The sequence below is a fragment of the Hetaerina americana genome, unplaced genomic scaffold (genome assembly GCF_022747635.1).
Source record: "Hetaerina americana unplaced genomic scaffold, ioHetAmer1.1.p SCAF_7, whole genome shotgun sequence".
NCBI lineage: Eukaryota > Metazoa > Arthropoda > Insecta > Odonata > Calopterygidae > Hetaerina > Hetaerina americana.
In genome coordinates, this window is record NW_027287316.1 from 72,433,619 (window position 1) to 72,455,061 (window position 21,443).

Genomic DNA, 21,443 nt, shown 5'->3' on the forward strand with positions numbered 1-21,443 from the left:
TTCTATTTTGGAATGCAAGATAGTCAATCAGTAAATAGCAAAAGACCTGAACCTGACACATGTACATTCTTCATAGAACTGTACTTATTCAATGATAAAATAATCTGTTGTGTTTGTTAGTAGTACATGTTGCATGCTTAATTACTAGTTCTTATTCCCTCTAAGAGAGTTTCCTCTATCAACCATCACCCAAATACCTTTAGGCTCACAGTGTTAATATTCTAAATGGTATGTTACATGCCAGGGCTGCGTGAGCATTTTTCAGTGTTCAAAAATGTGATTTTTTGTTAGTAACAGGTTTTTTAATAAGTATAATGAAGACCAAAAGTCAGCTTTTTGTGTATAATCAGCAATGGAGAAAAAGTTTTATTCACGCCAAAATTATGGACAAGTATGAGGTCTCATTTAAAGTATTTGATCAGGCTGGTTAACGAAAACATTCAACCTTGAGTGGTCAGAAAAATGTGATAAAAAGAACCTTCTTTTAATTAATCAATGTTTTTTACTTTGGAATTTGTCTGAGTGAGTCACTCATTGTTTGTTAGAGTGATAATGATCTCTGGTACTGTAATGGGCATAGGGCATTTTGTATAGCTAGGTATATGAGGTGTATTTGTCATGTAACAGGAATTTTGTAATTTTGCTTTGTGCATAGTATGGTGTGAGTTCTTTTTACAAGATCAAACGATCAATAATGGGTACTTTTTACGAATTCAATGTTGTTTGCTTGAAGAAATACGAAAAAAAAGGCCCGTATTTGTGGCAAAACAAATCATGGCTTTTGCATCACAATAATGCACCTGCTCACACTGCTTGTTCATGAATATTTGGCCAAAAATAGCTCTGTAATGATGTCCTAGCCTCCATATTTGCCAGATATAGCCCCGTATGGCTTTTTTCTGTTCCCAAAAATAAAGACTAACTTACACGGCCATCATTTTGCAATCATAAAGGAGATTAAAAATGCATTCCCGAGAAATCTAAAAGCTATGCTAAAGATTGAGTTCTAGAAGCGTATCGAAGATAGGAAAAAAGCACTGGCATAAGTGTATAACATCTAATGGGGACTACATATTGAGGATATAACATTGATATTGGTGAATAAATTAAATTCTTTCCAAACAACTGAAATTACCATTATTTATTGAAAACACCTTGTACATTACATACATACCAGTGCAGTGGCTGAATCGAATCGAATGATTATAGTCATGGGGGTTGACAAGCCCTATCATTGTCAATAATCACTGAAGTTTCATGTAGCCATTCATCAATAATCTTATCATTGCCGATATACATTGATGTGCTTGTGATGAATTCAAATGTAATAATCGAATGTATATGTTATATCCTTTTCTCTCAGTTGTGAAACTTAATGAAACATTTCTTTCTTTGTGACAGATCTCAGGTCAGCAGCAGCAGACTTTAGCCCCTACCCAGCAGCAACAGCAGCAAAGTGGGAGCGTCCCCTTGCCCACGAGCAGTGCCCCTAATGCCTCCCCTACTTCCTCTTCTTCAAACGCTTCCACCTCCCCACAGGTCCAGCACCTGGTACATCACAGGCCGGCATCAGACCCTTGGGCAGGGACAGGAAGGGTGCACCCGCAGCAGCCACACCAGGGGTATCCCCATGCGGTGCACGGAGGTCCCCCCACAGGGCCACCTCCATCTTTGGCTGAGCAGTTGAAGCAGGTCCTTGCAGAGAGAGAGAGGCGGCTGTCTGCCGGGGAGCAAAGGGGAGGCTCTGGCTCTGACTCGGAGTCATCAGGGACGGGGAAGACCGGGGGTTCATCATCTGTCTCTTCGGTGCCAGCAACGCTTGTTGAAGAGATCAGGCAGGCCGTTCAAGAGGCTAATGCCAGGGGTAAGGAATCCATCTGCTATTAACCTCGAAAGTTTGACTTGAGTGCTCCTGTCTAAAAGCCACTATAAAACAAGATTGGTTGATTAATATATTCTGTGGTTACGATGTGTTGGTGATGATTTTTCTTGCCAAAACAAAGTATGCAAAAGGAGCAGGTAAAATTTTAATTACATTAAAACTATACTTTCCAAATTTCCCTTTCTTTTACAATAACTTCTTAAATGAAAGATCATGCTTTCTTTCTTAAGCTCTTGAGTATGGTATGTGATTTAAGATAACCATTAGTTTGCTAATCAGAAAAGTGGTTTGATTAACCCCTTTCCTGATTAGCAAACTAATGGCAAAGTACTGGATGGGTAAAAGGGAATTTACTGTATTGAAAAATGATGTATTGAAATTTGATTCTTTTTGCATTTGGTATCATATTCTTTTAGAGGAAATTCACTCCTTGTAAAACTTTACTCACAAAAATGTAATTACCTCACTCAGCATTGGTGTTCAGGGGTTGTCTGCCAATTAGGGATGGAATAATCCCAAATCCATTGCAATATTGGAACCTCAAATTTAGCCCTGACTTGGTATAAATCTCAATTTTTATAACTTTTTATGGTCCAGATTTAATTAGATATACGTCATTGCAGCAAATATATCAAATGTACAGTTCTGAACCTGATATTTAATTCAAATCTCACTGCCTCTTGGAATTGATTGAAATATATCATATTTAGACTGAGAATTGCATTAGGCAAAGAAGCTTTCAGGTGTGGGAACATGACATTGGAGCAAGAGGGTAGGCATAGATTGGAGGCTCTTGGAATATGAGTGTGGAGAAGAATTGAGATAATAAAATGGATGGAAGGGAAATTGAATGAGTACTAGGCTTGGTAGGAGAAATCCAAAGGAGACAGGAAAAATGGGTGCAAAGAATTTTTGTTAAGCCAGACTAAGAAATAGGGGCATGTTCATCCTGTGTTCATCCAAAATGTACCTAAAATGGTAAACATTTTATTTAAAAAATTCTATCATAAAAAATCAATTTTTGTTATTTTCTTTTAAGTTAATCTGAGCTCCACTATATGTTTTTATAATTTAGGCTGAATTGGCTTTTTTGCAAATCATTTATAATATCACCACAGCTGTTGACTAATCTTAGGTTTTCATTTTATTTCATTTTAAATTGATATTTATTGCTTTCAAAAGTTAGGAAGACAATAATTACAAATTACAAATCAAGCAGAAGCTGGTAATTCTATAAGAAATAGATGTGGATTTGTGTGATTGTAGGGAACGTGATGGGAAATTGAATATTAAATTTCCCTGCTGGGCACAATATATAACATACCCTAGCAATGAGTAAAAGTACTGCTTTTCAAATTAATGTTAAACCTTGCTACTTTGATTCCACTTAATAAAAAATATTGCATAATCCAGAGCCAAGAGTGGTCCCTTACTGAAGGTATAACAGTTTACATGCTTTAGGTACATATAAGAAGAAGACTTTACAGTGAAATTTGAAGCCATAAGCCTATTCATAAAGTAATAAAGGAACATATTAATCAAATTTAACAGCGAAATCAAGTTATTTCAGTGCAAAAAGGAATTATATGAAAATTCAAATTAAAAAAGTCAACTTCAGCAGTTACTTGACGTATGCAAAGCAGTGGCAGAATGTGGGTTGTGCACTATTGGTTTAGTAGACAAATAGAGGTCAGGGTCATATGTCTTTGAAGCCTAGGTCTCGCAGGTTGGAGGGCATAATTGATGACCTTGAAAGGCTGAGGAAATCACTAGTGTGTCACATTTTAAAGCTTTATTTCAATTTTAATGTGGATGGTAAAAATGAAGTGGAAAATTATGTTGTTCCATCCCATGCTATGGGGTGTAAATTTGAGGTTTGAGCATGCTTATTTAAAGGTGATGCTTTTTTGATGGTGCCTGACAAATTTTGCATATTGATGCATTGGACCATTCTATGAAAGCATTTCATCTACCTGTAGGAATTTTATCATTCAAATTTTTTGTGTGCAGTAATACAAATTTCAACATAAATTCCATGTGAAAAGCCAAAATATTTCTTCATCTTTTCATTAATTTCTTCATTTAGTTCACTTTCTGATTTTCAAATCGGATTGAGAATTAAAAATCCTAAGTATCAAATATCCTTGGTGTTCATCCTTCAGGGATATATTTCTCCTAGTGTAGAAATGGATTGCTAACTTGAGATTCTTGCTTCATTTTTCTGTCTCTAATTTTTCGTTTAATCTTTTCTTATTCGCAGTGAAAAAGGTTCCTATAAGCCAAAACTTAGCTGTCAACACATCTCCATGGCAACCAGGAGGTACCTCACCTCAAAGGCTGAGTGATGGGTTGGCCCCTCCCTCACCCTCCTCTCTCTCCTCCTCTTCTTGCAGTGCATCCCCACATGCGCTTGCTAGGACGCCTGACCGTGATGCACGATACGGTATGATGTGAATCACCCTCTCCTTTCTATACCAGTGGTTCTCAACCAGACTGACCCACTTCCAAAGGTTTGACATGTCATGTGTTCAGGGAAAGTGTGGACCAGCAAGAAGCCACCCAGTATTCAATAGAACCTTCCAACTGACAAAGTTCATAAGCCCCAGAAATCATTCACTAGTGGTCTGCATTTAAATTTAAAGTGGTTACCGATTAATAGTAGTACAAGCAGTATTTTTGCAAATGATCGTATTGATTTTCTCAGAGTATAGTAACCTAAGCTAAGTAAACTTTTCTATCAATTGAACTTGCATTAATTAAATGTATGTTACGGCAACAACAAATTAATGTTTATGTTTTTCGTCATGGTGTCGCTCTCAAATGAAATCAGATGTTGGTGCAATTCTTTGCAGAGCAGTGGTGAAGAGAAACAAAATATTTTCATTGGAATTCGCCTTTTGAAGCGTATTGGCTGGTCCAGTTTGTTATATCTAATGATGATATCTCCGCTTCTGAGGTTCTCTGCTCAGAATACTGATTATGATTTTATGACACTATTAGACCTGGTGTGGGTGAATTTTTGGATCCATTGCATTCTGAGGATCCAACAGACAAGTAAGGAACGTCTTATTATGCGGCTGGTGGACAGATACCTGAAGGTCCTAAACAGAAAAGACTGTTGAGAAGTTTTCAGTCAATTACATGAAAAATGAATGTGGTGATGGATAATGTAATTTCTTAAGTTTTTTTACCTCTTCATTGAACATGCTTATTCACTTGGAAGAGTTTGGTAGAAGTAAACTGTGATAGTTGTGAGTTGTAAGGAGGAATAATTAATTTTAGAATATGGTATAGTACCATTAGTAATCGTATAGTAATATCATCCAAATATTAGCAAAATATATATCAAAGTATCCTGGTTATTCCACTCTCTAAGAGTCGGTTGTGTTTTTGTTGATATTTTTTCAATGATGATAAATGAAAAAGTTTTTGTAAAATTACTTCATTATGATGAAATCACAGACAAAATGAGAGCTGACGTAGCTTACAGCTGATAATGGATAGATAGATAGATAGAGGTCTTTATTTGGGTGAAATTGAGACCTAATAGTGCCTTCTTCCATTTAACCCATATAATAGGTTCACTTAGGAAATGTGAGCATGCTGAAATTATTTTGATGAGTTGGTTAGTCAGATGTTGAATAAGTAGTAGCTGAGAAAAGGCATGTGTGTGCTGGAAATATTTTTATTAGCAGGTTTTATTGAGATGACAGTGTGTTCATTAACATTACCACCTGTGGTGTAATATGTTTGAACCTGTGATCCTATAAGTTGCAAGACTCTTGGTTACTATGTTGTGATACATGCACAGGAATAGCCATGACATGAAACGACCTTAGCTAACGCAACACATAAAAATTAAATACTGCTTTTACAATCGTAACGCTCATAAATCATAATTAATTTTCGTAGCTATCACATTAAATGCCCCATTAAATTGGTATGGTTGCAGTGTATTTAAATCATTTTATTTGAAAGAGTTGAGAACCATTGTCTGCAGTAGAATGTTATGCTTAGGGTAGGGTTCCTGAAGGCTCCCTTTGATAGGGGCTCAAGGACTCCCATACCTATCCTCTATGACCTCTACCTAACCTCTTATCATTGCAGCTTCCGTCATACTTGTAAGTCTTTTTCCTGGCCTTGGTAATTCTTGATCTTTATCTGTCTCCTGTCATTTCTCTCATTGCTAGTGCTGAGTTGTTGCTTGAATTCAGGTATGTGGTATATACCTATACCATATTCTCTCATTGGCAGCATGTGCACTGTTGAAACCATGTGGTACAAAAAAATGGTGTACATATCTGCATTTATACAAGATGCATAAAGTAATACAACTGAAAAGTTGTATTATCTCCTCTTTGTGAAATGAAAAACAAGCATGATGGAGAAAGAGCATAGTTTTCAATGACTATCTTAGTTGATATATAAGTTTTTAAAAAACGTGCGCCTGTTAGTCCTCTTAATTATAAACAGTCGTGATTAAGTTCAGCATTAATTTTTCTGGTGCTTGATGCATGTAAAAAATGGTTTTGAGAGACGAAAAAGTTGAATAGCAAGTACCTTGTGTAAGATGAGCTGGCAGCCTATAGAGGTCAATCAGTTATTCAGAAGCCTGCCCATATGTTTCTGTAAGTATCTACTGATATTGTCTATAGTATAAATAGTGTGATAGGAATCCATGAGAATATGAGCATTGCAGAGTTGTTTGGTTACACTTGATTTCTGCTGTAGAAGAAAAATGCACCCATTTCCGATTGATACTCTTTAATTTTAATCAGAAAAAGTGAGTTTAAATTTGGAAAAAATATGTTGATGTTTTTAAGATATAAATTAACTGCACAGGAAGGTCAATTTACAATGTGACATATTCATTCCTCATGACTGTAGATCTCCAGTTTTATGGATCCTCAGTCATATGGCAACTATAAGCTGGGGGCCAGGATTTAACCTGGACAATTGCAAGTCAGGGACTTGATGTTCAGGAATTGTAAGGATGAGATAATAATTAGGAATGAGAAAATGTGATGTTGGTAGAACATAGCATAATTTTAAATAAGTATACATATTTTTTGAGGAGCCAGGAGAAAGCTACTCCTCATCACAGTGTCTCTCTTTATCTCTGTCACAATTGCACTGAGATTTGAATTCTTTGTGATTATTTTTTCTATATCTTAATCTCACTTTCATTGGCGAAACATCATCAAGTACAAGGGGGACCCAAAAGTAACGGGTATTGGGCTGCGGCCGGGGGGGGGGGGGTGAGAGTGGGGAAAGCCTTTTTTTGGCCAGCCGTATGTCAGGCTCATGCCTCCTGTGTCAGTATGAATAGCGCTGTTGCTGTGACTGGATCGGTCTGTTTGTGAGAGCTGTCTCAGTGAAACAACTTTTTTCATTTCGGCGGAAAACGTGATGGCGGATTATCAAGAGCAACGCGATGCAGTGAAATTTTGTTTCCTGTTGGGGATATCGGCCACAGAAACTATTGTAATGCTCAAGACTGCTTATGGGGAAGCTGCCCGAGGCAAAACCAGAGTCTATGAGTGGTTTACACATTTTAAAAATGGTGAAATGTCAATTGAAGACCAACCCCGTTCAGGCCACCCTTCAACATCAAGAACTGACGAAAACGTCGACAAAATCAATGCCCTCATTCTTGAAGACCTTCGCAGAACAATTAATCAACTCTGTGAGATGCCTGGAGTGTCATGGAGTTCAATTCAGAGGATTCTATCTGAAGATTTACAAATGAAAAGGGTTGCAGCCATATTTGTCCCTTGCCATCTCACTCACTGGATCATACCGCCCTCTCCGTGATGGAGTTTTTGACAAAAAATGGCATGAAATTGATTGTCCACCCCCGCCTACTCCCCGGATTTAGCTCCCTGTGACTTCTTTTTGTTCCCCAGACTCAAAAGGGACATGAAAGGAAAGCGTTTTGACCCTCTGGAGGAGGTAAAACAAAAATTGCTTGAAGGCCTAAAGGACATCCCGACAAATGAATTTCAGAAATATTTCGAACAATGGAAGCATCATTTAGAGAAGTTCATTGTGGTCAATGGGGAATACTTTGAAGGTGAACAAAATTTAATGTAAATATATTGAGAACTAAAGAATCTATAACAACATTCTTGTAATTTTTGGGTCCCCCCTCATATATTCAAAGAACTGTCTCTGCGACCCCAAGCTTTTGTCTTACACTTTACATGAGCAGATGAAAACATCTTTGTGCATAAAAACTTCATTCTTATTCAAAACTTCAAATTCTTTGCTTCTAAATTTTGCATGCATTTTCTCTCATTTTTCATGGTGTGAAATCTATCAATATTTTGTGTAAAATGAACAATTGGTAAAAAAAATACTTTTCTATTAATACATGCTTCAGTGTGCTTGAAATCTTCACTGTTAAAAAAAGTGTCAGTGGCATGTCTTGGGAAAAAGCTTGGACTCTTGCTCAGGATATAATTATAGTGATTTCATAGAAGCAGTTAACTAAGATATCTCTTCGGATCGGATGTTTGAGGGACCTGAATCCTCTTCCTTTCCATCTTAGCAAACTGGCAAGATATCATGTCCATTAAGATTTAAGAATTGCATGCTTGCTACATAATATTTTTCAAAAAGGCTGGCCATCCTTCTCATCCTTGAAAACTTGACATTCTCAATCATTTGTATTGTTTGGAATTCTGTGAAAATATACTTTTTGGAATCTCTGATGACACTTGATATAGCGCACTTAACTCTTTTCATGTTTTATGAGCCCCTGAAATCATTGATAAAAATAATAGTTTTACTTTTCAGATATTCATTCAATATTGATAAGATTATTTGTTCAATTTTGAGGCCTTTTTGAAGAAATTACGAACCCATATAGTCAATAAAGGACTGGAAGTTTGAACTTAGTTATTATATGGTTAAAGTCTAAAGTAAATGTGCTATGTGCTTTCATATATCATTCTTTGTTTTCTGTGTGTGGGCATATTTATATTGCCAGACCCTTCCTTTTCAATAACCTGTTATGTATAGTTGCTGTTGGGAAAAAGCCTTTGTAAATGTTGGGATTCCATTGTAAATACTTATTTTTAGAATTTATATAAGTTAATCACACAGAAATGTTTTTCACCAACTGTGGCAAGATGTTCTATTTATTCCTCTAGGGTATCACTGTGTTTGAGTAGGTGAAGGCAAATGCTTTGTAGGCTGTATCTGGGCTAATGCCAAGATTCTTTGCTGTATGCTAATCTGGAGCTTGGTTTTAATTTATGATTAGTTTTTTTTTAAATATTCACCAATGCTAAGGAATTAAGGTAAAAGTATCTATGGCATTCAATTTTTTCCAAAAGATGCTTCAATTTTTCAAAATGCACAATCATTTCCTGTTTAAATCCTCATATACAGTTTTACAGCTTTTGATCAATTGAATGAAAGTAAGTTCGAAATAGATTTTAGTTTATGAATCATAAAAAAAATGTTGACACTATTGAGGGGATTCATTTTATTTCAATGTATATCATCATATTCCAGAGACTTCGTGTCTTTCACTGTGATATTAAATGAATATTTGAGGTATTTAGATTCATTTATAGCATTCAAAACAATAAAATGAAAGCATTTGAAATAAAAATATGTATGTTACAATCCTATGCACCTCATTAATTTTGTTCCTAAGTTATTGACCTGGTTTTCTTTTCCTTTTGTTCCCAGATATTCACATGGGTAGTGATGTTTGGACACATTCCAACCTTCAAGATTCTTTGCACTCATCCTCAGCACCTTCATCAACTGAAAAGAAATCTCACTTGTGGCAGAGTGCACCAGTGAGTGAGTGGTCCAAGGAGCAGGTAATGTGTCTCATATACATGCATGTTCATTGATAACAATTGTGAAGTTTGGTTTTAATTGAAAACAATTGCATCGTCCATCAAAAATGCAAATTGGCTCTATTAAAGACATCATTAATTGAAGCTATGTTAAGATTAAAAGATATATACTGAGGTTAAAGGAGTTGATTGAGTATCATGCTCTTTCTTGTGTACACTGGCTTGACCAATTTTAATCATTCAGTCCAATTTAATCGGCCTTTGTTGCTATTTTCAGTTTACTAACAAATAAATTAATATTAAATCCATGTAAGTGCCTTTATTCAATCCAAATTACTATAAATTGAACATTTTCAATATTAATAGATCATGTTTAATATTCAATGTTTGAAAAACTATAACCCATGGTTATCAGCCTGGAGGTTGGTTTGATTTGATACGAGTGTGTGAGTAGACCTCCCCTAGTACTAAGCCTAAGTTTCACTCATCAGGGTATTATTATTATTATTATTATTACTTTTTATTTGCCCAGAGATCACAATACAAAAATACCAGGTGGGTGGTGTATGTACATGATATAAGGCACGTCAATGAGGAGCAAAGACACAGGCTCAGTTAAGATACATAAAAGAAATGATGCTCATAGTTACATAAATGTTTGGTACAAACCCATGAACATTGGCTGTGACATACACATGCAATATCAAATTCAGAAAAATCATTGATCATTAACATGAATCAGACCATGACCATTGCTAGAAACTAAAAGTATGAACTTACTGGTTGGGAATATTATTGAGATATTCATCAACCGAGTAAAACATATTGCGCTGTAGATATATTTTTAATTTATGCCTGAATACAGCAGTTCCCTTTGTATCCTTGATACTTTTGGGTAGTTTGTTATATAATCTGATGCCCATTTCATTGGGTCCTAACTTCAATGCTTTAGTTCTTATATTCCCATAATGGAAGTCATTCCTGCCTCTGGTGTAATGATGATGATAGGCAGAGTTAAGAGAATAGTTGCCGATGTTATTTTTTATATATAGAATTAAAAACATGATGTAGATGCATCATGGTAGGGGCCAGTTTCTTTTCCTGTGCCCCATATGGTCTCCCGGTAAGATCTGGTATCCAAAAAAAAACAGCTTGTGCAAAGTTAAGGGTGCATACAAGTATCTCCTGGAATCAAACTTGGGCCCTCCAGTCAGTAGCTCAGCACTCTACTCACTGGACTATCCACATTTCAGTATTTATTATCTGTTATACAGAATCTTCTCTTGATGACTTTCTTCTTCTGAATCTTAAACTTAATTTGGTAACAAGAGGGTGGGTTTTTCCTTTTTCAGGTTTGCCAGTGGTTAATGGCTCTGGGACTTGAGCAGCACATACCACGTTTCATGGAGGAACGCGTTGGTGGCTGTGCATTGCTTACCTTGGATTCACGAGAACTCAAAGCTCTTGGTGTTTCAGGCGAAGACAAGAGTCGGCTGAAGAGGAAGCTAAAGGAGCTTCGAGTGCAGGTATGTTTGTGATGCAAATTATTTGGAAGGCTTTGATGTAATTGATGGAAGGGATGATATTGAATTCTTTTAGGCAAATTTTAGATCTATTTTGTCAAGTAATGATTGCTGTAAATCTAATTGGTGGTTAATTGATGGTTTATCATGTTTTTCAGAAAGGTGTGCTTACAATACATTACACATTTAAAAGGGTTTTCGTCTACATTTTTGTAGCTTTAGAGTACTGGTGGTCTCTAAGTAATGCCAAGATACGTTCTTGAGAACGTTCTTTGGTTGAATTTGTGTGTTAACTCAGTTCTATTTAGTACAGGGCATTCATATATGGTAGTAGTAATAATAACAATGTTGTGATGACAGACATGGCCATATGGGTAATCATTGATTCTCTAAATTAAATTCATAAGCTTGGAAAAATGATGCAACAATTTCAGAGTGTAAAAATAATTCGCCTTGACCGGGATCCCTCAATGTCCAGCCGAGTGCTTTAACCAGTTGAGCTATTGCGGTGTTCTCTTAAATGCTGAAATTTTTGGGGCTTTTACGGAACAAGGTGTTGTGACAAAATACCGTACATACAATGTCAAAGGCATTTGTAGTAAATAATTCGCCTTGACCGGGATCCCTCAATGTCCAGCCGAGTGCTTTAACCAGTTGAGCTATTGAGGTGTCCTCTTAAATGCTGAAATTTTTGGGGCTTTTACGGAACAAGGTGTTGTGACAAAATATCATACATACAATGTCAAAGGCATTTGTAGTAAATAATTCGCCTTGACCGGGATCCCTCACTGTCCAGCCGAGTGCTTTAACCAGTTGAGCTATTGAGGTGTCCTCTTAAATGCTGAAATTTTTGGGGCTTTTACGGAACAAGGTGTTGTGACAAAATATCGTACATACAATGTCAAAGGCATTTGTAGTAAATAATTCGCCTTGACCGGGATCCCTCAATGTCCAGCCGAGTGCTTTAACCAGTTGAGCTATTGAGGTGTCCTCTTAAATGCTGAAATTTTTGGGGCTTTTACGGAACAAGGTGTTGTGACAAAATACCGTACATACAATGTCAAAGGCATTTGTAGTCGTGTGCAAAGCATCACAGTCTATGAGGTTAAAGCCCACTTTACTAGGGTGTTTTACCTTTGACAAATTTCAAGAAACTGCGGGAGTTGTCACAACAGTAACTTTTAACGAAGTCATCCACTAAGTGTGGATTACACGGCAATAGTTTCAAAGTGTAAAAAACAATCGCCTTGACCAGGATCCAAACAAGGATCCCTTGATGTCCAGCTGAGTGCTTTAGACAGTTAATCTATCAAGGCTGTGATTATGTGGCAAGCGAGTTAACATGTGTAAGCACTATTTTTCGAGAGGGTTAAGTGCCTGCAGATCCTCTCAAAGGCCTCCCAAACCAACAAAAGTTATCAATCAAATGAAAATAATCATATTCTTGAATATAAAAAAGTAATAGGAGACAAAATCTCTTTAAACGTAACAAGATTGATAGAAATGCTATTACATAGTTCCTTGACATTAGTTTCGGAGATCATAACAGGCAATAATGCTATCCTTCCGTGTCCACTTCCTCTCTTCCAAAAGCAGAATGATCAGAGAACTCAGTGGTAGATAATGGGCCCTCTGGTCTTGATGAGCAATGGCATATGATCCTCTTTGAAATGACCTTTCACAGGTTCCTGAAATCCCTCCTCTTAATCCACTCTACTATGATCCTCTTACCTTCCTTTGTAGCCGGCAAATCAAGGTTAGAGACTTTCCCTGCTCCCTAATACGAGGGTAGGCTGAAAACTAATGCACACATGCTTGTAGACCACAAACAAAACTAAATAGCAAGATCGGGAAAAAAGTAAATTAATGTACAATTCTTAAGTTTAAAAATCATATATTTATTTTTCAACAAAGTCACCATTAAGGCTAACACATTTCTCCCAACAAGCATCAAGTTTTTCATTCCATCGCTAAAAACTTTTTTGACTTTTCTCGAATCCAGGACTTCGCAGCTGCCTTCACCTCATTGTCATAGGTGTAATTATTACCCTTGAGGTGTCTCTTGAGTTGAGGAAAAAACTAAAAATTGCAAGGTGCAAGATCGGGGGAATAAGGGGGTGTGGAATCGGTTCGAATTTCAGGTTTCGCAGAGCCTCTCCAGTTGCACGCGAGGTGTGTGGACGAGCGTTGTCATGTTGCAAGATTATTTGTGCCAGGCTGCCTTTAACACGGCAAACTCAATGTCGGAGGTGTTTTAGAGTCTCTAGATATATACTGAGAAGAATTTACGGTTGCCCCTCGTTCCAAAAATCAGTCACATAAACTCAGTGAGCATCTCAAAACACAGTCAAAAGAAGTTTTTCTGCTGATGGTTGCCTTTTGAACTTTTTCTCATTTGCAACCACGAAATTTTACTACCCATCAATTTACAGTAGACCAATCAACAGCATCATCACCATAAACAGCCTTTAAACGACAATGAATCTCAGTATGAGTCACTTTTTCAGCTGTTAAAAATTTGACAACAGCATGCTGTTTAACTTGCGTTGACATAGCACTAGGACACATCTCCATACTTTGGCTTCTCAAAATACACTGTATGAATGAAATGACCTCAAACCTGTGTATTCATGTTGAGGGGGAATGTTACTTCCACATGCCACCAGGAGTGCTTCTGAACGTCATTTTGTTTGTGGTCTACAAGCATGTGTGTATTAGTTCTCAGCCTACCCTCGTATTTGCCCGAAAAAGCCTCTTCTGTCTTTGCACACTGCCATAAGGAAAATTTAATTTTTAATTTCTAAATAAATATTGCAGCTAAATTGGATGCTGTTTTCTTTTTTAAATCATTTAGGAAGAGTTGCAAATAAGATTTCTCAAGAATCAGTCGAGGAAGCATAATCAGATGGTTTGCCTGGGTCACATTATAATGGAGTAGTGCTTTTGACAACTCATTACAGCATAATTACATGTTAATAAGTAATAAGAGTAAATTGTTTGAGTGTGACAAAGTAAATATTCTGGTCAATCAAATGTCATTTGCTGAGGTAAGGGAGAAGGGAATGAGTTTGAATGGAATAGGAGTTCTTGCCTTGTGTTGGAACAAAGTGATAACCTCCTCATTAGATAAGATGATGTTGAATAGTAGGTTCTCCATGGTAATTTATAATTAAATAATTCAATTCGTAAATTGGGAAGTACTTTCAGATATGAATGTGTTTGCTTGGAATAAGAATTTTTAGTCGAGCATCTTTATTCTAGAACTGATCTTGCACTTTTATGCATAACGTTGCCTACATAAAGCATTACTTTTGTCTTCATTTTGTAAGTTGATATTATTTTTTTGATAATTGTTCTCATTGTTTTTCCTGAATTAAATATTACTATTGTGTATGCATACACTGTTGATCTGGAATCCAAGTTGCACTTATCCACCGTGAATGCATTTTCAGGAATGTATCTTGTCCGCCTGTATTTCCATTAATTAATTAGAGGTTACTTTTTCTCTTCTTAAATATGAATCAAGTTATAAGAAAAACCTGATTTCCTCACTTTAGTGTGTCCAATAGTTTACAGATACTGATACCCATGGTCATAGATAAGGCTCTAGGGTAGAGTTAAGTTTTTTATTGGGGGGCTGTTGAGAAAGTGAAGGGACAACATGATGAAGTTGCATGAACAAATTGTTTATTTAAAATGGGTATCTGTATCAAAGAGGCTAGTTCCTGAAATGTTAAGTAATTTATTTAGCTGTAAATTACATTAGAGCACTTATTATTTGGCATCCACTTAACTGATAGGAAGATTATACATTGGCACCAGTAAGATGTGTAATTGTAATTCTAATAAACCTATCACCCATCCAAATTTTCTAATTTATTTGTGTTTCTTTTTGCTTTAAATCTGTATAAAATATTCTCTAAAAATTTTATAGGTTGATCGGGAGAAGAAGCAAGCAGAAAGGGAGCGGAAGGAGAAAGAACGCCTTCAGAGGAAGGCAGAGAAATTGGCTGAAAAGGCCAACCGCTCAAGTGTGAGCTGTAACATGAGTGGTGGTAGCATTGCGGGAATCGGAAGCTTGCGTAAATGAAGCAGATGGGAGTCTACATGTTTTTTTGCAATACTGAACTGTGTGCATTGAGTGGGAAGTGATGGAGAGAAAGTGATAGTACCTCCAGTTTGATTTCTTTTCCATTAGCTTGAGAAAAGTTATCCCACCTCTTATCATTTTGTCAAAGTGTCCCTCCAACCATAAATGGCATGTGATTTTACTGCATGTGGACCTTAGTTTGGAGAATGGAGTGAAGGCATTCAGTTGAGGAATTAATTTGTACATTTTGCCAAGACAATGGCTATTGAGGCGCACATTGTGAAACTGCTCATCTGATTAATACAGGGCTGTTGTGAATGCTGATGAGTGCTTCAGCAAATAAGAACATTGAGCAATAGTTGATGACTGATCGGACAATAAATTTCAGTCAACATGGAAGTTGGTGTGAAAAAGTGTACATCCTTAGTGTTCATGTGTATATGGGCGTGTGTGTGAGTGATTGTTCAGATATGTTTATGGCTGGAGGTGCATCTTGGACTGCTAAGTGTAAGAAAATTTGTGGTGCTCCCTTGACTGCTGACGACTGAGTGAAAGGAATGGTTTTTCTTAGTATGGCCTTTTGCCAAGCAATGGTGCTCACCAAAGGTGCATTTAGAGATGACGTCAAGATTGCTTGCCAATGTATTTTCAGCCCAAGTCATGGAGTTCCATCCAGAAACTATCAGTCAAGTTTTCATTTCATTGTCACTGGCTGGACATCCAGTTCATTTTTGTGTGGGACTGGGTGAAAACTTGTGATTTGGTCTCAAGAGGAATCGATTGCTCAGCTGATTCATCATGTCTAAATATGCCCCAAGGAAACTGTACTATGAAGCCATTCATATGAAGTACAGTTCCTTCAGCTGCAAATTAGGTAGATTCCATCATCTGAAGGTATTTGACTCCATGGTTTAGATTTGCTTTGAGAACATAAGCATCATGACATAGGAATTCAACTGACATATGGGAAAGCAATTCGTTCCTTCCTGCCATCCTTTCCTTCTTCCCAGAAAGAGAAAGATTGTTGGAAGAAGAATGGATTTTCAATGATCTCTATGTCAATAAAATATGTTGCTCTTTGGAGAGCTCAAACCTTGCTATCAATTGGAAACAAAAAAGCATGGCTAATTGCTTTCCTGCTATAAGGAAAGCATTTTTTTGTATTTGTGGGTCATTGAGTCCAGCCTTTGGCATATAAATACTTTTCCATAACATACAATAAGGTTTTATGATAATTAGTGATGGCATTAACATATAATGCTCCTTGTTTGTATGTTTTCTAAGTTTTGAAGTAATTCCATGCAAATTAGTCAATTTTAGCAGGGACTGCTAACAAGCTTAATGAAGCGTATGCTCAAAGTGGGTGGAATATTGGAGTGATATTTACATACCTGTGAGTAAAAATACCCTAGTTTATACACTCTCTCTCAGTGTCATTGGTATTTTGATGCTTATAATATTTCTGAGTTCATAATTGAAAACGGGAGCATTGATAAAAATTTAGAACTTGAATGGGCTACTCAGAAGTTCATGAGTGTAAGGTAAATTTAGGTAGTTATACTTTTCTGGGGGAAATGTCTTCCCTTTTGATTCTCCCCATGTGCTCCTGCCTTTTGGAAAAGTTAGAATTAAGGTATTTTTGGCAACTGAAAATCAAGTACCAGTTTCTTTTTCAGTGTAACTATTTAAATGAAAATAACAAGAGGTGTATAACAGTCAAAGCCAATTAGTTGTGTTTTCCTACTACATTCAAATGGGTTATCCCACTACACACACCAGTTGTGCATTTAGTGTTTATTTTTACCTTACAAGCAGAATGAATTGCATCCCTTTGATGCATTTTTCCATATTTTATGAAACCGATTTCGGGTATCTTCCTGGCAAAATCCCATTTCTTATACTGTAGTTTTCCATGCTTTTTACATCATCTTGAGTGTTTGAACTAATGAATGTCTTTCATGAGGAACGCCAATCTTATATTCATCCCTGTTAAGGTTAATCGTTTTCCAAAAGAGGCCAAACATTCATCTGTGGTGTCCTGTTTGTGCTTTTCTTCCTTCAAGTCGGTGGTTCCTAATTCATTATTTTTTCACTTTGCACATTTTTTAGGACTGGGGATTTGAATCCTGGAGGCCGGTTAGCAGTGATATAAGTTCTGCATTTGTATGAATTTACACAAAGTGATATCTGACTTTGAGTAAGAATTAAAAAAAGTGTGTTAGAAAAATGCGCCGTGCACATACCCTCAAAATCGATGTAGAAACAAATGTCTACATGTTAGGAACCACTGAATTAAGTGCCAATTAGGGAAGCTTATAATGAGCCTCTGGACTTTGCAACACCAAAAAATATTTCCTTAATGATCAATATTGAACATAATTATAAGAAATTATTGCAGGTACTTGAGTGGAGTGCATTTTGGTTTTGATAGATATCGGAAGTAATTCCATTCCTTTTATTTCATGCATGTTTATAGTGAAACTTGGGTTCTCAATGGTGTTGTTAGTTATTTAAACTCCAAGGTAAATTCCACTGACTAGCATTAAAGCAATGAACTGTTTTCATTGAAATGTCTTGGAGCAGTAAGAAATTAATAAATGGAATTTTCTAGATCTCTTTCCTATGTTTGGGAGATTTAAAATACATAGTTCCATCCCATTTTTGAGGTTCTTGTCAAAGATTGGATACTACCAAGAGGTCTGAGATATAGCTGAATGTCTTGTGATTAGCTGTTTTATTTATTTTTGAATGTGATGAGAAGTTTCTTGTGCAATTGTGAGACTTTTGGAATTACATAAGTGATGATTATGTATGCTTGGGGGAGAGAGAGAGAGAGAGAGATTTCTTTGTGCAGTCCATTACCAAACATCGATTACCATATCTGGTCTAGGTGGTCAAATAACTTTTAGTTATTCCATATTGATGTATTCCAAATGAACTAGTTGAAATTATTTGACTAATTAATGATAAATGCAGTTGAAGGAAACATCCACACACCTGCTGTACAGGTTTATTACTTAGTTGTTTTCATGGAAGACTTGTAATTTTTCATGAAAGTTGCAAAAGCAAATCTTGATACAGTGGTCACATTTTTATTTCGACATGTCATGATTTGACGACAAAATGCTGTCTCAGGTGTCTGTTAACATTTCCAAGTAAATGTTGTTTAATACTTTTATTTTTGATGGCCTTTAAGGAGTCAGAAGAAAAATCTGTTGCCACTGCCATTATTGTTCTTAGTGTACTTAGTGAGGTGGAGTATTTTCCATTCGTAAATAAATAGATTTTATTGATCATTCAGCCAACATTCCATGGAATAGATCTCGTAAAAATACATTTTGAAAGTGATGCTGAGGGGAGGGCTTTGTTAAGCATACTGTTAGCTGACAAAAGATGCAGTCAAACTGGGATACCATCAGTGTTTATCATAATTTAATGGCATTTTTGTGAATTATTTGAGCAATATTTGGTTATGATAAAATACACATAATGCTGAATCAAGGAAATTACATAGATGTTTAATGCAATTCAAAGTTGATATCTTGCTGCACTAGATAGTGCTAACCGAAGAGAGATGATATTTGTTGGCAACTTTCATGTAATGTTTTACAAAGAAGGACAAATAAATGTAAGTTTTACTTTAATTGCATATGATAATGTTTCATATCCAGGGTTAAGATCTTTTCCACTCACTGGATTGCCTATGACAAATGGGTTTGGATACTAATGTGATGTAACATTATTCTTACTTGATAGTTTCTGCCTTCATAAATAATATTGAAAGACTGCCTGTAAAACACACTACTGACTGTTCAGCAATATTACTGCTGAGACTGCAAATATGTGGTGAATTTAATCTTCTGACTCCTTATCAATTGGCTACAATTTAGATTAGTGAAGCTTAATTTTTTTTTATTTTCCATTGATGGTTCTGATTTAATTACCATGTTTAAGAGTATCTGCATTTTATTTTATCTAACTCTCATCTTAAAAATATTTGCCAAAGGGCATGTCTTTGTTAATTCTATCCAGTCATCCTTGTCCCATTTCATACTACACTCTGGGATTTGAGTGCCAAAACTATGATTACTGAGTGCTATTGGATGTACAAATTTCCAAGTTCCAAACCCTTTAAAAATAATGAATGAATGATTATAGCATGCTGCTACAAGGGTGTTTAATATGTAATTGGATGACGAATAAGCCATGTCATTAATATATATTGTGGTACTTGTATTATTGGAGATTCACAACCTTAATATTCAATTTCTAAGCATATCGAAAACCAGTGTTTATTGTGACAATATACAGGAGACCAGTGTTTGAACGAAACACTTGCATACTCTCAGTGCAATGTCGTGATATAAAAATGCAGTGATTCCATCATTTATTATGACTGCCCTAACAATTGCTTATGTAAATAGTACCTACATACTTGGCCTGAGTTGATATCATAATGCAAGTTTTTTTGATTTATGATACGAACTGCATGTTTTATAAATTGTAATGCCACTGTAATGAATGAGGGTTAATAAGTGGTAAGAATCATGTTTTTTCATATGAGATTTGCTTTTCGCAGTCAAATTGGCATTTTTGTTCATTTTAGCACAAAGTATTATTGGGACCATAGAAAAATAATTTTTAATATATTTTGTATTTATTGCTGTGAATGAGATTTGTTAACTTTTGTTTGTTAAATTATGTGAAAATTTAGATTTTAAGGAATTAACCATTAATTATATTGATCCATTGTGAATAATTCATGTGTATGTTATTAATTTTATAAAAACCTCAAGTATTACCATTATTTTAATTGACATTAATTGTTGTTTATTTCACTGGATAAAAATGGAATAGTGGCAGCAGATTGTGAATACTTTTTGTTTTCTGTTGGTTTGAATTTGAGGCAAATGTTGTATTTTTTGTTGGTGTGACTGTTGAATAAATGATTGGATGTGCACAAGATAATTTCAGGGTAGTGGTATGTATAGTTGGATATTGCATTTACAAATTGTATGTAAGTGCAACTGGCCGTGTTCTTATTTACTTATGTATCAAGTAAAATTATGAGCCCAGGTCCTTGTTTCCAACTTGGCAGCTTAGAATTTGCTGAATTTAAAGCTGCTCCTTTTTTAAGTCAAAGATTGTTTCAACATTGATGGAGAGTGCATCTGAATGTGCATTGTAATCATGGTATAATAATGAATCTAGAATGATGAGGCTTAATTGAGTCGATGATTATTTGATATTGTGAAGGAAAATAGCTGAAAGTTGAAGACATACAATGAATAATACTGTATGGTATGCCATTTCATTTTTATGTAATTGTACAGTTTTTCATCCAGTAGAAAGGACAAAGGTAGTCATAATCAAAATTGTGTATTAAATTGAAACAGAAAAAAAATGTTACAACTATTAATAAACTACAGCATTTTAGTAATTCTTAATAACATTTATTTCATCATTCCAGGGAAGTTGACTGTTATCCATAGGTTCAATTGTCTCCTCCTTTGGCTTCTTGGATGTGTGTTCAGAATGAACAGGAAAACAATGCTTGTAAACAGTGATTTTGATTCTATGCACTTTTTTGAGACATTACAGCACCCTGAATCAAATTTCAATAATTAGACTCAGAAATATTGAAGATTGCTAACATCTATCCCAACAATGTGGGAAAATGAAAATATTAAATAATGTGTTCCAGAATATCTTTCCCTCCGTGGCTAAACTATTTCTCTGTAGTCATATGAAACATGCGGCAATTGAACACTTAAAAATAGCATTGTATAAGCTGACCTGCAAGACATTTTGTCAAATTTACTGTTTTAATGATCAATATAAAATTAAATCCTCATTCGTTTATTTATAAGATGGCCGTGATTTCAATTTATTTCATGAAAATTTAGACAAGAAACATTTGAAGTTTCAATTTGATTGGGACTCCAGTGCATCTGGCGTACAGTTAATTAAATTATAATGATATGACAACAATGTTTTTGGGTATGCAAACTTAAGGTTTGTTAATTGTGTATTCAAGTATAGGTGCCAAACCGCATTTCTTCTGCAACAAGCAAATCAGAGTTCATAGTGGGAGAAAAACTTAGTTAATACTTAAAATAGGCCTTAACTGC

General features: G+C 35.7%; 1 protein-coding gene across 5 annotated transcripts in view; it reads left to right on the forward strand.

Annotated features, from left to right (window-relative positions):
* Positions 1 to 21,104, forward strand: part of Spn (protein phosphatase 1 regulatory subunit spinophilin) — a 251,523-nt gene extending 230,419 nt beyond the window's left edge. For 2 of the 5 annotated variants that reach the window (XM_071595653.1, XM_071595656.1), the window contains 5 exons: positions 1,402 to 1,864; positions 4,143 to 4,325; positions 9,584 to 9,720; positions 11,052 to 11,225; positions 15,157 to 21,104. In XM_071595653.1, coding sequence (XP_071451754.1) covers positions 1,402 to 1,864; positions 4,143 to 4,325; positions 9,584 to 9,720; positions 11,052 to 11,225; positions 15,157 to 15,312 — 1,113 coding nt within the window. In that variant the 3' untranslated portion in view covers positions 15,313 to 21,104. Of the gene's footprint in view, positions 1 to 1,401; positions 1,865 to 4,142; positions 4,326 to 9,583; positions 9,721 to 11,051; positions 11,226 to 15,156 lie in introns of those variants that run through there. The other 3 variants (XM_071595654.1, XM_071595655.1, XM_071595657.1) reach the window with 3 other exon arrangements.
* The last annotated feature ends 339 nt before the right edge of the window (positions 21,105 to 21,443 follow it).